This window comes from Gymnoscopelus braueri (assembly GCF_963280865.1).
Source record: "Gymnoscopelus braueri genome assembly, chromosome: 9".
NCBI lineage: Eukaryota > Metazoa > Chordata > Actinopteri > Myctophiformes > Myctophidae > Gymnoscopelus > Gymnoscopelus braueri.
In genome coordinates this window covers 51644303-51660908 of record NC_137610.1, presented here as the reverse complement: position 1 = coordinate 51660908, position 16606 = coordinate 51644303, and the positions used below count along the sequence as shown (strand labels likewise).

The 16606-nt window shown below is 40.9% G+C and overlaps 1 protein-coding gene across 1 annotated transcript in view; it reads right to left on the bottom strand.

The window, feature by feature from the left end:
* Window positions 1-12585: 12585 nt before the first annotated feature.
* Window positions 12586-16606, bottom strand: part of ano3 (anoctamin 3) — a gene marked incomplete at both ends in the record, with an annotated part of 145832 nt that continues 141811 nt past the window's right edge. Inside the window, 3 exons of the mRNA XM_080436896.1 lie at window positions 12586-12771; window positions 14684-14873; window positions 15682-15832. Coding sequence (XP_080293022.1) covers window positions 12586-12771; window positions 14684-14873; window positions 15682-15832 — 527 coding nt within the window. The remainder of the gene's footprint in view (window positions 12772-14683; window positions 14874-15681; window positions 15833-16606) is intronic.

Here is a 16606-nt window from a genome sequence, read left to right as displayed (position 1 = left end):
AATCTGGCAGTTACAATAGAATATGATGATTATTTTTTTTACGTTAGCATATTGCTTCACAATAACGAACAAAAACGACAGAATTCAAATATGATGTAAAAGATACAATCCATGATTTATTATTTTACACAAAAGAGTGATATCCAAATGATTATTTTTTTTGTAATGTTCTCTCTTATTTAATAATTTGTTTATATCATCGTGTCGTGCATACACCTGTATGCCTTGCATGGGCTTATGTACTATAAGACAGTGGTTCTCAAAGTGGGGTACAGGGACCCTCAGGGGTCCTTGAGGGGGTTCCAAATGGACCCGCACAGGTCTGTAACTCTGTGAGTGTATAAATGGAACGGTTTCCATTTGCACACTCACAGAGTTCCTTGAAATTGAAAAGTTTGAGGACCAGTGTTTATAAGAGACCATCGATTCCAAGTGCACCGCGTACGTCGTTAAACAACATAACAGGAAAACTAAGAAACGGATTAAAACATCCTAACACCTTCAAAAATAAATACAAAATAAAGATAAATTAAATCATAATTTCTCGTCTTCTTTTCCAGGCTTTTTTTTGTGATACAGTCAGCTCCTCTATAAACACCAGCATTATTACATTTTTGTCGAAGCGATTCGATGGAGCGAGTGATTCACAACAGAAGAGAAAAGAGACAGGATTGACTTTTCACTTCCTATGAATCACACCTTAATGTCAAGGGAACTGTGTGTAACCAAAGATATCATTTATATACAATACACACACACAGCATATACATTGTTTTACATAGAAACATAGAAAACAAAGCTATAGCATTATTTCATTTTCAGGTTAATTATGTAAACAGGAGTTAAGGAACCAATGTTATGGATACACTTCATATCACAACATGGTAACAGTGTAACAATATTGTAACATGGTAATAACATTGTAACATTGTACTATAGTGGATGTAGTTCATTTGGTAACACTGTATATTAAGGTTGTGTCCATAATGCATTATGATTGCATTTATATGGCATTATACCACTTGTTATAAATGTTTATAATCATGTATGACAAGTTATAACATAGGATAAGTACTGGTCATAATCTCAGTGGAACAGCACATTTTAACTGCCATAACTTAGTCAGTTATAAAGTGTCTTCGTTAAGTTGCTATGCATAGTTATACACATTTATAACTAGTGTTATGAAGCCTTATAAGCACATTATAATGCATTATAAATGTGATGATAGTGCATTATACTGTAGACCCGACCTTTAAGTAAAGTGTTACCTGGTAGTTATAATGTGCTGTTCTACTGAGTTTATAATGCATTATGACCAGCACTTACAATACTTCATAAACCTTGTTATATGCTGTTATGCATGATTATAAACATTTATATCAAGCATTATCATGCATTATAAATGTGATTATAATGCATTTAAGTTTATAATGCATTATGACCAACACTTATAATAATTCATAAACCTGGTTATATGCTGTTATGCATGATTATAAACATTTATATCAAGCATTATAATGCATTATAAATGTGCTTATAATGAATTATAGACCCGACCTTAACTCATTCAGTGCCAAAAATATTTCTGGCTATATCACCCCTGTGCCAAGGCCAAAAATACATTGTAAAAAAAAAGTGCTTAGGAGCCGAGATACAGCCTTTTTCAGTAAAAAGTTAAACAAGAAGTGAATGGAGCAGCAAATCTTCAAATCATCATATCTTGGGTTCTGAACCTTTTTTTTCAAAAAAAAAAAAAAAAAAAAAAAAAAGAGTTTTTTTTGAGTTTTTTTTTTTTTTTTTTTTTTTTTTTTTTTCATGACGTCTCAGACGTCATTGGCACTCTGGGCTTATGAAAAACGTGACGTCTGCGACGTCATTGGCACTCAATGAGTTAATATACAATCTTACCGTTCATTGTAATGTTCTACTGTACTTCCTATAGAGAACCCTAGCATGGATTCAACAGGTAGCCTCATTTATACTCAGTGGTGGAAAAAGTACGCAAATTCTTTACTTAAGTAAAAGTACCAATACTGCAATATAGAAATACTCTGTTACAAGTAAAAGTCCAGAATTCAAAATTTACTTCAGTAAAAGTACAAAAGTATTGGCATAAACATGTACTTGAAGTACCAAAAATAAAAGTACTAAAATATTTGAAAATAGCAGATTTACAAGCTCACAAAAAAGGAGCTTAAAAAAGGAAGCAAATTAGAACCTGGCAACTATAGGCCTGTTTCCATCCTTTGTTCCATCTCAAAGGTTGTAGAGCGATTAATTCAAGAACAAATCAACAGCTACCTCAGCGAGCATAAACTGTTGTTTGAATTCCAATCGGGCTTCAGAACCTCCCATTCCACTGACACATGCCTACTGTATCTGACCGACTACATCAAACGTGAGGTAGACGCGGGCAAATACTGCGGCATGGTCATGTTGGACCTCCAAAAAGCGTTCGACACTGTAAACCACTCAATTTTACTTGATAAACTGAGGGCGATTGGTTTTGACTGCACATCACTAAACTGGATGAGATCTTACCTGGAGGGAAGAGAACAAGTGGTTGACATCAACGGAACCATGTCCTCATCCCTCCCGGTGAGCTGTGGGGTTCCTCAGGGCAGCATTCTAGGGCCGTTACTGTTTCTTCTATACATTAACGACATGAGTGCTGCCTGTAACTGCAAATTGTTCCTGTTCGCTGATGACTCGGCACTCCTGATCTCGGGAGAGGACAAGTTGCAAGTTGAGGAGGCGCTCAGCTCCGAACTCTCAAAAATCCGTACTTGGCTTACCGATAACAAACTGTCACTACACCTTGGGAAAACTGAATCCATTCTCTTTGGGACCAAACATTCCCTCAGACAGATGGATGATTTCAAGGTCAAAGTCGATGACACAATTATCTCTAGCAAAGAAGAGATTACCTATTTGGGTTGTGTACTTGACAAATACCTGACAGGTGATAGCATGGCTACAAAGGTGGTCAAAAGAGTAAACCAGAGAACCAAATTTATGGGCAGAGTTTCCTCTTTTGTCAACCCTCAGGCCCTCAGGACCCTCTCTGGGGCCCTGATTCAACCACTTTTTGACTATGCTTGCACCTCCTGGTACTCCAACACCTCAGTGTCACTGAAGACTAAGCTTCAAACCTCCCAAAACAAACTGATTCGGCTACTCCTCGGATTGGGGCCCATGACCCACCTTTCTCCCACCCATTTTGCCAGCCTAGGCTGGCTCAGGGTGGAAGACAGGGTTAAACAACTAAAAATGGGACTGGCCTTCAAAATTGTAAATGCAAATTTGCCCGATATGCCCCCAATTCCCGCATATCTGAGTAAATACCTCCAAAAGGTTAGCGACACCCACAGTCACAATACCAGAGGGAGCGTTAACAACAATTTGGTACCACCCACCCATAAATCAAACATGGGCAAATTCTCCTTCTACAGCACTGCCACCCAGGATTGGAATAGTCTAACTCCATCCCTCAAAAAATGCAGTTCGCTGGGCTCATTTAAAAGAGCCTTAAAAAATCACCTTTCAGGAGGCCAAAGGTGGAGGTAGTACCATTTTCCCGTTAGACAGCAGACCCCCCCCCCCTGTTCTTGTACATATTTTTTCCCCCTCTTTTTTATTTTTTTTGTTGTACATAGTGTTATATATTGTTTTTGGCTGTTTATTTTGTAATGATATTTGAACTGTGGTGCCACTATATATGCCTATGAATTAAATACCAATGCCCTCATTGGAAACAAGTCCGCAAGGACTTTTATGAACGGACCTGTTAGACAAAGTATTTTAAATGTAACTGTGCTGTTTTACATTTTTTGCCTAATAAAATATTCAATCAAAAAACAAAAACGCGTCGCCGCGACGCGTTGTGAGCTTGTAGATCTGCTATTTTCAAATAGCCTATGGTATAAAATAGGGCTAAAGTGGTTAATAATTGGTGGTTTTATAATGTCATAATTTATATCTGAAAAGTAACTAAAGTTTTCAAATAATTGTAGTGGAGTAAAAGTACAATATTTGCCTTTGAGATGTAGTGGAATAGAAGTAAAAGTCTAGACAATTGGAAATACTCCAGTAAAGTAAAAGTACCTCAACATTGTACCCAAATACAGTACTTGAGTAAATGTACGTTTACTTTACACCACTGTCTCGCTATTTCCGTACGAACGGAGCGTAAATGAATCACATCTTACTGAACGTATAAATAATACTCATCGTTCTACTATTGCCATCAGAAGGGTTGAAACATAACGGCAGCTTTTTCCACCACTGTGCAGCATTCACTGTGTATATTAAACAATAAACTCCAAACATACAAGGTCACATATTATCGACAGAATTAAACCCCAGAATGACTTGATAAACAAACGTGACTTCAAAAACTATTCTCAGTTAATTGCACGTACAGTACAAGCAAACATCTGGAAACGATGTCTTCAGCGAGATCTAGAATGATCCCACGACAATGGCAGGCAGCAGCAATGTATTACACACATGCACGCACACACACACCCACGCACGCAAACACGCACGCAAACGCGCAAACGCGCACGCACGCACGCACGCACGCACGCACGCACGCACGCACGCACTAAACAGGTTTCATTCCTGCTTCTGGTCACAGAATTAAATATAAATAAATACACACATTTCCTTCTGGGAAATAGAGACGTCTGAGAGAAGTAGACGGTCTGATATGTTTGATATTTATGATTTAATGAAAAGAAAAAAAAAGTTCACCGCTGTGTTTTTGAGCATTGTGTTGCGTTTATGAATTTGGTGGAGGTGGATGCAGCACTAAGGATTCAAACATGCATAGTGTAGATCAGGGGGTCTTGAACAGGGGGTCCGGGACCCCTAGGGGGTCCTCAGAGATACTGCAGGGGGGACCGCCACATGTTTGTGTGATAGCGACTTAATTTTATATTTTTTTACATTAACTTAGCTATTTTTGATCGGCTATTTTCGGGCAAAGAGGTTTGGTGTAGAGGGAAAAAAAGAGCAGACCAAGTACCGAGCCAAAGGTCAAGATTACAACGTATTGAGGGTTTAAGTGGTTAAATGTCTGAAAACACACATTTAACATGAATCCAATATGTAGTGGGGGGGGGGTCCCTGCTTCCTCTGTCTCTCAGCTAAGGGGTCCTTGGCCTCAAAAACGTTGGAAGACCCCTGGTATAGATTGTCAATGTTCATGAAACCTCGCAACAACATTCTGTCTGGACCTCCTGGGATCAAGGTCCTACCACATAAAAATGACCAGAAAATACACTTGACTTGTAGGGATGTAACCGTTAAAGGTTTCATGACATCAAATTTCTATTTATTTATTCATATTTTCAGTTTTTTTTCTTCTCTGAACATTCAGTGGATTTTCTGTGGTCTGGGGTTTGCTGAATAATTAGGCTCAGAAAAGTGCTGTGATTGGCCTGTGGACTTTCATGTCACAGTCCATTAATCCCGCCCCCTCTCCTCCCCGCCCCTCCCCTATCCTTCTCCTTTGGGGGGATGGAGCAGAGGTGATGATTGACAGGCAAAATCCCCCAACAGCAACACCCTCAGGCAAATAGGGTTATTTTTCATTGCAGCTGAAAAGCCCTCAGAACACAGAGAAAAAAGAACCTGCCATGGTTCACTGGAGTGGATTCTTCAGTTAAAACCTTTTAACACACGTTTGAAGGACCATGATAGACTTTTAATGTTTTGTAAACCAGCATGTCATGAAACCTTTAAGATATATATATATATTTTTTTTAATTTGTTGATATGTAAAAATTATGACAAATTATTTAAAGAACACGTGCTTCTCCATTGATAGTGGCAGGCCTATTGCAAATAGAGGATGCAAATCACAAATCAATGTAGTAATTGATTATAAGCTTTATGTCTTCAAATCTCATTGTGACTAGACAATCATTATCATTCTGTATTCTGTTATACATGTGCTGAGGTGTTTGTTTTCAATAAGAATAAACACATCATGCTATTTATATGTTCTATGTATTATTGTGAATGTGTGCATCGCAATCATGCACTTCAGTGCAAATATACATGTAAAACATATCATGTAAAAAATAAAACATTATGCCTTTGATTGAAAATGATATACATTAGAATAGATCATCTTCATTCATATATTGACTGTACATTTATACTTATTGATAGAGTGTACATAATGTTCACTCATTCAGTCATTCACACGTCCAGTGCACACATCATATCTAGGGCCAGCAGGTGTTTTATTTCAAAGTTTTTTTGTTTTTAAGTGTACTTAAGTGGATTAGATAAGATGTAATAAGATCAATAAGTCATCACAATTTCCTCAGCTGAAACCTGCTCCTGTCATGTTCTATTATCATTATTATTATCATTACCCTTATCATTACCCTTATCATCATTATTATTATTATTATCATTATTATTATTAGACTGAATTAAAGGATCTACACCATGAATTTAAATAATAATAATAATATTTAATATCATATTGTTTATGTCCCTCAAACGTTTTTCAAAAGGTTTGAGCCTAAATCAAGCCTCAGATATACTCATTCCAACTAACTTCTCTCTGGCTTATAAAGCACTTTCACCTGCAATACCACTTTGTCCTGTTTGGCACGGGGCGCTATTGAGCCAGTTTGTATGCATGTTATCTCCTGGTTCTGTGTGGAAAAATTAAAAAAATAATAATAAGAAAAATAAAATAAAATAAAATAAATAAATTTTATTTTTATTTTATTTTTTGGAACTGAAAAACCGGAGGTATTGTACCCTGACGTGACGTCAGGTCAGGGTGAAAATCAGTTTGGCCTGTTTTGAGACCGATTTACAGAAAACCCCACATTTGCTGTGAAAGCCTGAGTGTTCAAACTGGGGTATTTTTGGTGATAGAAGAGAGGTAAGGGAGACCAAAAACACAAAAAAGAAGAAAAAGTTAAAATTCATGGTGTAGTCCCTTTAACATTTTTTGATAACATTCACACTTGTAAAACAGAATGCCATAATTTGTGTCCGGGTACCTCAGTCAGTAGAGCTCTCACCTTTGGACCGCAAGGCCATGGGTTCAATCCCGGGGTACCGCCAACTCAGCGTATGAGTAGCGCGGCTTGGGTGCGGCAAGTCGTGCGGTAAAGCATACTGGGAGCTGATGGTAGGTGTGGCGCTCCACCTCAGCATCCCGTCTCCCAGGGGTCTAGTCATCTAGTGCATTGGTTCTCAAAGTGGGGTCCGGGGACCACTATGGGTCCCCAGCTAAATAAGTTAATATAGCGTCACAATCATTTTAACCACTTTAACCATTAGTGTACACTTTGGCTATTCAAAAATAGCAGATCTACAAGCTCATAGCGCGGCACCGAGTGCCGCGCTATGAGCTTGTAGATCTGCTATTTTTGAAAGAAAATGAAAATTTGAGCAAACCTTTGAATATATATGTTTTTAAAGCGAACATTTTTAACTCAAATCTTTGCTTCTGGGGGGTCCCTGGAACAAAATATTTTGAGACGGGGGTCCGTGGCCAAATACATATAATTGTGGAGGTCCTTGAGATGAAAAGGGTTGAGAACCACTGTTGTAGTGCATTGAAACCGGGATGGACTCCAGCGTTCTCGGCTGACACAGACAATAACCCTCTCAGACCTACTTAAGATGCCACAATGCCATACCATAATATATGAAAATGTGCTATTATGTATATAAATAATAAACTTTGAATTGACTGCGATGCATATTATTGAGTTGTGCAGTGCTTTGTGAGCACCAGACATCCAAGCCCACACACACAAACACACGTACAGTATGTTTTCAACCAACCACACGTTCTGGGGGCTTCAGGTAACACAATGAGACGGACTGGTAGCAACGGGACGGAAGAACAGATTAGTGGCCCCTGGGGTTTTGGGGTAAACATAGCTCTGGGCCACAGCGTTAGAAGTATTTCTCCTTAACGCTATGTGACTTTTCCGGCCATTGCCCGCACAACACCGGTAGCGCAGCCTCTCGAATTTAGTAAAAATAAAGAAAGCCTTTGCTACTCACCAAAACAAAGATGGTATTAGTATGTTTAAAGCTTACTTTCCTTGGTGGAAAGACTCAGCCCCCCACCTTCTGTGTAAAATACACTTTTTGGCCAGAAAATAATCATTTTTTAGCTACTCCACTGCGCCCCCTACAGATCTAGTCCATAGAAAATGTCATCGACCAGATCTGTAGGGGGCGCAGTGGAGTAACTAAAAAAAGAAATCCGTCCGGTGGAATATTTTCTTTTCTGGCCAAAAAGTGTATTTTAGACAGGAGGTGGGGGGCTCAGAGTGTTCCCACCAAGGAAAGTAGGCTTTCAACATCTTAAAACCGTCTTTGTTTTGGTGAGTAGCGAAAGTGTATTCTTTATTTTTTACTAAAGTCCAGAAGCTGCTAGGAGAACTCCTTCTAACGCTATGGACCAGAGCTATATGATAGGGTAAACACACTAACATCGCTGATTATAGGAGTCACATGGTGATTATAATACCAGTCTACTTATTGCAAAGCCATTCGCTGAGAGCAGCGGTACGTACTCACATTTCACACACCGACCCACAAGCATGTGCATCCACAAGCAGGCACATGATGTGACAATGACAACACACGGCCACCGGAGGCACTATCAACACACCGAACTCACTCAGGACTGTCCGACAAACACACAGGCTCACAGGAAGGACCAGGCAATCAAGACAATCTATCAAAAAAATACATACAAAACATTGTTATTATTATTACCATGCATTTGACATGAATTCCATAAGAGTTCCTCTATCAAATATTTGAATGTTTTACACCTTTGATGGGCTTTCCCTTTAAGACCGGGGGACGCATCTGTGTAACCACTTTATCCATATTTTATACTTTTGGCTATTAAAAAATAGCAGATATACAAGCTCATAGCGCGGCACCAAGTGCCGCGCTATGAGCTTGTAGATCTGCTATTTTTTTTTAAATCGTGTTTTTTTTGTGCAAATCTTTGAATATATATCTATAAAGCAATAGTTTTTACTCAAATCTTTGCTTCTGGGGGTCCCTGGATTTTTTTTGTTTGAGATGGGGGTCCGCAGCCAAATACATATCGTTGTGGGGCTCCTTGACACTGACATTAATATTATAGCAACATAAGTGTTTCAGAAAACTGTTTTAAACTGATTTAGAAGACATTTGTAGAATCCCCAGAAGCAATAACATTTTAGCTAGAAATGCTCGCTTTTAATATATGTATATTCAAAGATTTGCACAACATTTTTCACGATTTTTCAAAAATAGCAGATCTACAAGCTCATAGCGCGGCACTCGGTGCCGCGCTATGAGCTTGTATATCTGCTATTTTTGAATAGCCCAACGAAATCTAAAAATGACACACAGATGCGTTCTCAGGTCTTAAAGAGTTAAGTAATTTTTTTAATAAACTCACCAATGCAAATAGAATTCAGCATGCGGCAAGAAGAATACAATTACAGTCAGTTTGCATAAACACCATGGTCCACAACGTCACCAGAATCACCGTAGCTGTTAGTTCTGTCTGGGCTGTGGAACCTGACGCAGACACTCTGCATCTGCATAGTAAACATTACAATTGTACAGGATTTTCCCTAAAGAAGCCAGGACACCGAGCTGGGCCAAAATGAGGAGAGACTCCTGGCCCTGGCTCCTTGAAGCCAGGGCCAATGGGTAGACTCCTGCTTCAAGCCAGGGCTAATGGGTAAACCCCTGCTTCAAGCCAGGGCCAATGGGGAGACTCCTGGGTGAAGCCAGGGCCAATGGGTAGACCCCTGCTTCAAGCCAGGGCCAATGGGGAGACTCCTAGGTGAAGACAGGGCCAATGGGCAGAACCCTACATCAGGAGTTCTCAAAGTGGTGTCCCTCAGGGTTCCTTGTGGGGGGGGGGGGTAACTCTGAGAGTGTACAAATAGAATCAAATGCCATTCGTACGCTCTCAGTTATTGGGGTCCTTGAAGGACTGTGGGAAGACCAATACATGATCCAGGGCCAATGAACCCAGCCCTAGCCTGAATCCAGGACTTTGGGAGGACCAATGCATGATGACTCCATGACAGCGCGGGAGCCAATAAGAAAACCCCTCACATGAGAGTCCAGGAGAGTGCAGTAGCCAATGAGAAAACCCCTTACATGAGAGTCCAGGAGAGCGCAGCAGTAGCCAATAGGAAGACTCCTATGTGAAGTTAGACATCTGAGGAGGAATGTAGAAGACGTCTGCAGGAGTTTGAGGAGGTGCAGTCCAGAGCCTTGGTTTGGAAGAGGAGAAACCAAGTGTAGGAGCTTCTTTGGTGTGTCGAGTCCAATGGAGCTGGACTCTCAAAGCTAAGCAGGGTGATGTGTGTGATGTGTGTGATGTGTGTGATGTGTGTAGAGATGTACCGATAGCATTTTTCCCTTCTCGATACCAATAACTTGCGTATCAGTCGATACAGCCCACTGAGCCATAGTCGGCTATTAGAAGTCCGTCTAGAACCAGGTTATAATGGTCTAAAAGTGAACGTTTTTTCAACGGCTAGGCTTAGCCTAGATGTTGATTAGCTGTTTTTTAAGCGTCTATATATAGACTGTCTATCAGGCCTGGAATGTTGTCATTTTAGGGGCAAGGCCACTTGGCCTTTGGTGTTGTACATTTTTTAGGGCACCAAGGCCAAATGCAAGGGCAGGAAGGCCATCAAATAAAACAAGATTTTAGTCCATTGAAATACTTAATTGAATTTAAATAATTTTAAATGTAATATGTAGACTGTAGCTGTAATGAAATAAATAAATTATGGTATTTACAATCTCATCCATGCTCAACATAAGACACTGGAAAGAAAGAGACACTGGTGTCTACATATTGACAAGAAAGAGACGAAAGAGACAAAGTGGTACAGTCAGCTGTGGCATTAAGGCCACTGTGGCCTCAGGGCATGCCATTTTTTTGAGGGGCAAAAGGTCAAACTGAGGGACAACGACGGCCATAGCCTTCGTGGCCTTCCTGAAATGAATTCCTGCCCTGCTGTCTATATATAGCCGTTGAAAATCAACTTCTAGCCGTTGAAAAAAACGTTCACTATATATCATCGTGTGATAAATTACGTTGGTATCGGAATGGCGTAGACTGACTAGGCCTGTCACGTTATTACATAATCGACTCATCACCATTATTTGAGATAATCGCAATTATTTTGCATAATCATCATAATCGTTTCCATGTTGAAATATGTTCACAATTTTTCTAATATAAAAAAAAAAACGGAAATAGCTGATCTACAAGCTTATAACGCGTCACTTTGTGACGCGTTGTAAGCTTGTAGATCAGCTATTTCTGCTACTTTCAAATGTTCACAATTATTAACTCTCTCAGTGCCAATGAAATAAAAAAATATGTTCATACTGTGCCAGCATTTTTTTATTTATGTTTAAGTAAAAAAAGGTGCTTAGGAAGCGAGATACAGCCTTTTTCAGTTATAAGTTAAACAAGGAGTGAATGGAGCAGCAAATCTTCGGATCACGATATCTTGGGTTCTGAACATTCTTTTCCAAAAAAAAAAAACTGGCACTGAGGGCATTCAGAAAAAACTCGGGATAAGTCGTGGCTTGGCACTGAGAGAGTTAAATATGTCAATACTTTCTTTGTATATTGAAGTTATTTGTCATATCTGCCCTGTGCAATTTTTGTTATAGCCTAAAAGGCAAACATAAATTAAAGCTGTATTCATAATGTTCCAGTGTGTTCAATGTGTTCAATGTTCAATGTGTTCAATGGCCAAACACGCAATTCATTTGTTAATCGCAATTATTTGAGAGACAATTAATCGTCAACTTAAATGTGTAATCGTGACAGTCCTAAGACTGACATATACTCACTCATACTGATACCAGCATTTCAGGCCGTATTGGCAGCTTCTCCGATTATATCGGTACAACTCTAGATGCATGCATGTGTGTGTGTGTGTGTGTGTGTGTGTGTGTGTGTGTGTGTGTGTGTGTGTGTGTGTGTGTGTGTGTGTGTGTGTGTGTGTGTGTGTGTGTGTGTGTGTGTGTGTCTGTGTATTACTATACTTGTGAGGACCAAAATATAGTAGAATATGAGAAATAGATGTTGTGAGGACCATTTTCTTGGTCCTCACAAGAGAAATTGTTATTTTATGGTTGAAAATGTTTTTTTATTAGATACGTTTACAATTAGAAAAAGATTCGGGTTGGGGTTAGGTTCAGGATTAGACCTTTTAGAGGTTAGGTTTAGGGGGTTGGGGTTGTAGATTTTCCCCTATTCTATACTTAGTTGTGTGGCGATGTCAAACACTGGAAATTAGCCGATCTGCAAGCTCACAACGTTGTGAGCTTGTAGATCTGCTATTTTTGGGACTTTAGACTTAGTTAAAAATGACTTAGTTAAAAATGCCCCCAAAATATCATAAATCAATCATGAAACTGGCTTCCTAAAATGTTGATGTCCTCACAAGTACAGTAATACAAACGTGTGTGCGTCTGTGTGCGTCTGTGTGCGTGCGTGTGTGTGTGTGTGGTTGTGTGGTTGTGTGGTTGTGTGTCTTAAGGCCACTCGTGGTGGTAGTTATGTCCGTTCTTCTTCTTGCGGTCCGTCTGCAGGTGCTCCAGCTCCGCCTCGTACATGCTCTCCTGCATCAGGTACTTCTCCCGTCTCATGCGGTCACACAGGTCTTTGGGCATGTCCGGGATCAGGTACGCTATGAACGACTTGATGCCAAACACCAGGTGCTGAAGGGGGAACAATTTAGTTTACAAAAAACAAATGTAAACATACAGTATATAGCTAGCTTCTCAAACTTTTTCATGCCAGGGACCCCCAAAATTTATATAAATTTGGCCGCGGACCCCCATCTGTAAATATGTTGTGCCAGCAGGGACCCCCGGAACCAAAGATTTGTGTTTCATTAGAAAATATATATATTCAAAAAATGTCACTAATGTTCAAGATTTTTGAAAAATAGCAGATCTACAAGCTCATAGCGCGGCACTCGGTGCCGCGCTATGAGCTTGTAGATCTGCTATTTTTGAATAGCCAAAGTATAAAAGGTTAAAAATGATTTTGATGCTATATTAACTCTCTCAGTGCCAAGCCCGAGTTATCCCGAGTTTTCTCTGAATACCCTCCCTGCCAGAACGAGAAATCCCGAGTTTTTACTTTTTACTGTGGTCACGCTATTCTGTTTATTTTTCATGATCACTTTCGCTTTCTGATTCCTTCAGACTCATTGGGTTCCGGTTTCATGACGCAGATTCCGTTTCCGGTTCTAATTTTTTTCCCGCGGTAATTTTTGGCCAGAATAGGGAAAGTCACGGTTTTTCACACGGTATAAAAAACGAACGGAGAGGTCTACTTCTATTCTCTTTGGTCTGGGTGACTAACAGTCATCGTAGTGGTGTATCACATCGTAATTTAGCCCGATCAGCGATTGTCGAAAAAGCCACATCCGGTTAATGACCGGATGTGACGTAAGCCTGTTTGGGAGGGGACGAGCAAGTCAACGAGGCGATCAATGTGTCGATTTGCTGCTCTCTACTGGTAGAACTGTCGTATGGTTTAAAAACCCAATCAGATAATTTATTTGAATGAAAAATTACAAAATTTAAAAATTTAAAAACACGCAAATTGCTGGCACTGGGGGAGTACTTTATGAAAATACTCTTGGCAGTGAAAGAGTTAACACATTTTTCTGGGGACCCCCTGGAACCTCCCCAAGGACCCCTGGGGGTCCCCGGACCCCACTTTGAGAACCACTGGTATTCACCTGTTTCCTAGGCTGTGTGTTTTCCACTTCCTGTCGATTTGATCCAATGAAATCCAATGAAACTGGTCAGATGACCAATGATATCCAATGAAATCGACAGGAAGTGGAAAACACAGCCTAGGAAACAGGTGAATAGAGCACTGAAGCCCTGACGTCACTACCAGTAGAGGGAGCTGTTCCGCTGGTTCGTGGCTTTATTTTTTGTGTTGAAATCCTCATTGGGGAATCTTAGATCTCCTGATATAAGAACTGTGTTCCAAAAATAAACACACCACCCTGGCCATTTGACTCATATGGATATGAGGCATCGACTGAAGATGTATATGTACACATTTACCTAAAGAGTAACACAATATAAACACTAGAAACGAGTCAAACGACCCAAAGACTACATTTCCCATGAACGCGGCTGCTGTAGGGACAGTGATATTCAGACCCGGAAGTAGTAGTTCTTAAGACTTTTAAGGCAGAATTAATTAAATTTTTGCCCGAAACAGGCTGTATCAAATATGAATGAATATCATAAACAATGCAGAGCCACCCACCCTGACAGAAACGCCGGGGTGGTGTGTTTATGTTTGGAACACAGTTCTCATATGACGTGATGTAAGATTCTCCAAGATTTCAACACAAAAAATAAAGCCACGAACCAGCGGAACAGCACCCTCTAGTGGCAGTGACGTCAGACTTCGGTGCTCTGTTACAGCATATAGAATGTTTCCCGAAAATTCTCAACATTTGGGAAAATACCCAATCCACAAGCTCACGATGTGTCACATTGCGACACGTTGTGAGCTTGTAGATCCGACTATTTTCGCTATTCGTTATACGTACGATTAAGTACATGAAAATGTTATTTGTCAATAACAGTGACAGACCTCGAAGACGATGATGAAGGCCAGCCGGGCGGCCAGGACGTGCCAGAACTGCAGCGTGAAGTCGTATGGGTCGGCGCTCCAGGGCGGCGCCCGGTAGTCTCTGTACCGGCAGTACCTGGAGGGGGCGTGGCTGTCGTTGAGCGCCATGTCGAACACCGACAGACTGCTGTTCATGTAGCCTCGCAAACATCTGGCGACGAGACAGCACAGACAACCGTTCAACAAAGTGATTCTGTTTTCATTATCTTAATTACCGTTTCTAAAGGCAGAAATACAGCCTTTTCTCTGTTTCTGTTCTTTTTTGGCAAAAACAGCCTACATTCAACTGCCCACAACTATGGAACGGATGATCGCGGCCACACGCTCCTCCCCCCTCCCCCCTCCCCCCCCCCCCGATTCTATGAGACTCGGATACGTCTTTTAAAGCGATTAGGGGATCGATCATACTGGAGATAAATATTCTATGATTTTTCAAAGGTTAGCGAAAATACTTGAAAAATCGCCTGGCAGTGGCTGAGCAAATTATGTTTTATTTCTGGCAGTCAAAGAGTTAAAGCAGGGGTCTTCAATGTGTTCAGGCCAAGGACCCCCTAGCTGAGAGAGAGATGAAGCAGGGACCCCCTCTATATTGTATAAAATTGTGTTTCAGATTAAACTTTTTTTGTTTACTTGGTCTGCCCTTTTTTCCCCCTCTACACCTATATATCTTGTTGCCAAAAATAGCAGATCTACAAGCTCACAACGCCTGGCTGCGAGGCGTTGTGAGCTTGTAGATCTGCTATTTTTGGCTAAAGTTCTCCTCAGAAAAGGGATGCTAGGGTTCAAGTGGTTAAGGTAAAAAAATATATTTATCACACAAAAGATTTGGCAGACCCCCTGTAGTAACTCTGAGGACCCCCTAGGGGTCCCGGACCCCCTGTTGAATACCCCTGGGTTACAGTATAAATCAGGCTTAAAGCTTCATTTATCCATGTTGCTGTTGCTACACATTGACGTACTTGACCTCGTAGTGGTATCCCTTGTCCACACAGGGCCCGTACTTGAAGGCGTAGACGAAGCGAGGGATGTAGTCGGAGGTGATGGCGATGACGAAGGCGTTGGTGATGACCGCCAGCACGCCGATGCCCTCTAGGATGCCGTGCCAAATACCTGGTGGTAACCATGACAACCAAGAGGAAATGGATCTACCACCAATAAAGTAGTCGTTCACAGAAGATTGTGGGGCCTCAATGTCTGAGATTTCTAATGGTGCTTCAGGTCAGTGGTTTTGAACGTGCGTGGCCCTTGGGGATCTACAAGCTCAGTGGCGTGCACAGACATTTTGAGGGGCAGGTGCTCAAGTAAATTATACTTTTTTTTGTTTACTTAGTCTGCTCTTTTTCCCCCTCTACACCTATACCTCTTTGCCAAAAATAGCCGATCTACAAGCCCACAACGCCTCGCAGCGCGAGGCGTTGTGGGCTTGTAGATCTGCTATTTTTGGCTAAAGTTCTCCTCAGAAAAGGGATGCTAGGTTTCGAGTGGTTATGGTAAAAAGAAAAATCATATCACATAAAGATTTGGCGGACCCCCTGTAGTAACTCTGAGGACCCCCTAGGGATCCCGGACCCCTGTTGAAGACCCCTGCTGTAAAAAAAACGTATTTTTTTTCAAAAGGGCACTTCTGGTCAAGAGGGCAAAGGGCAGGTGCTCTAGCACCACCTAGAGTCTATCTGTGCACGTCCCTGTACAAGCTCACCGATCTACAAGCTCACAACGTGTCGCATCGCGACGCGTTGTGAGCTTGTAGATCTGCTATTTTCAAATAGCTGATGTACTGATGTACAGTTAAAGTGTTCATGCGGGCCATAGTCGCTTCTTTTGGGCTGGTTTTCCTAGACCTGGTTGCTTGTTTCTCTCACAGAATCTGGCAACACTGCATCT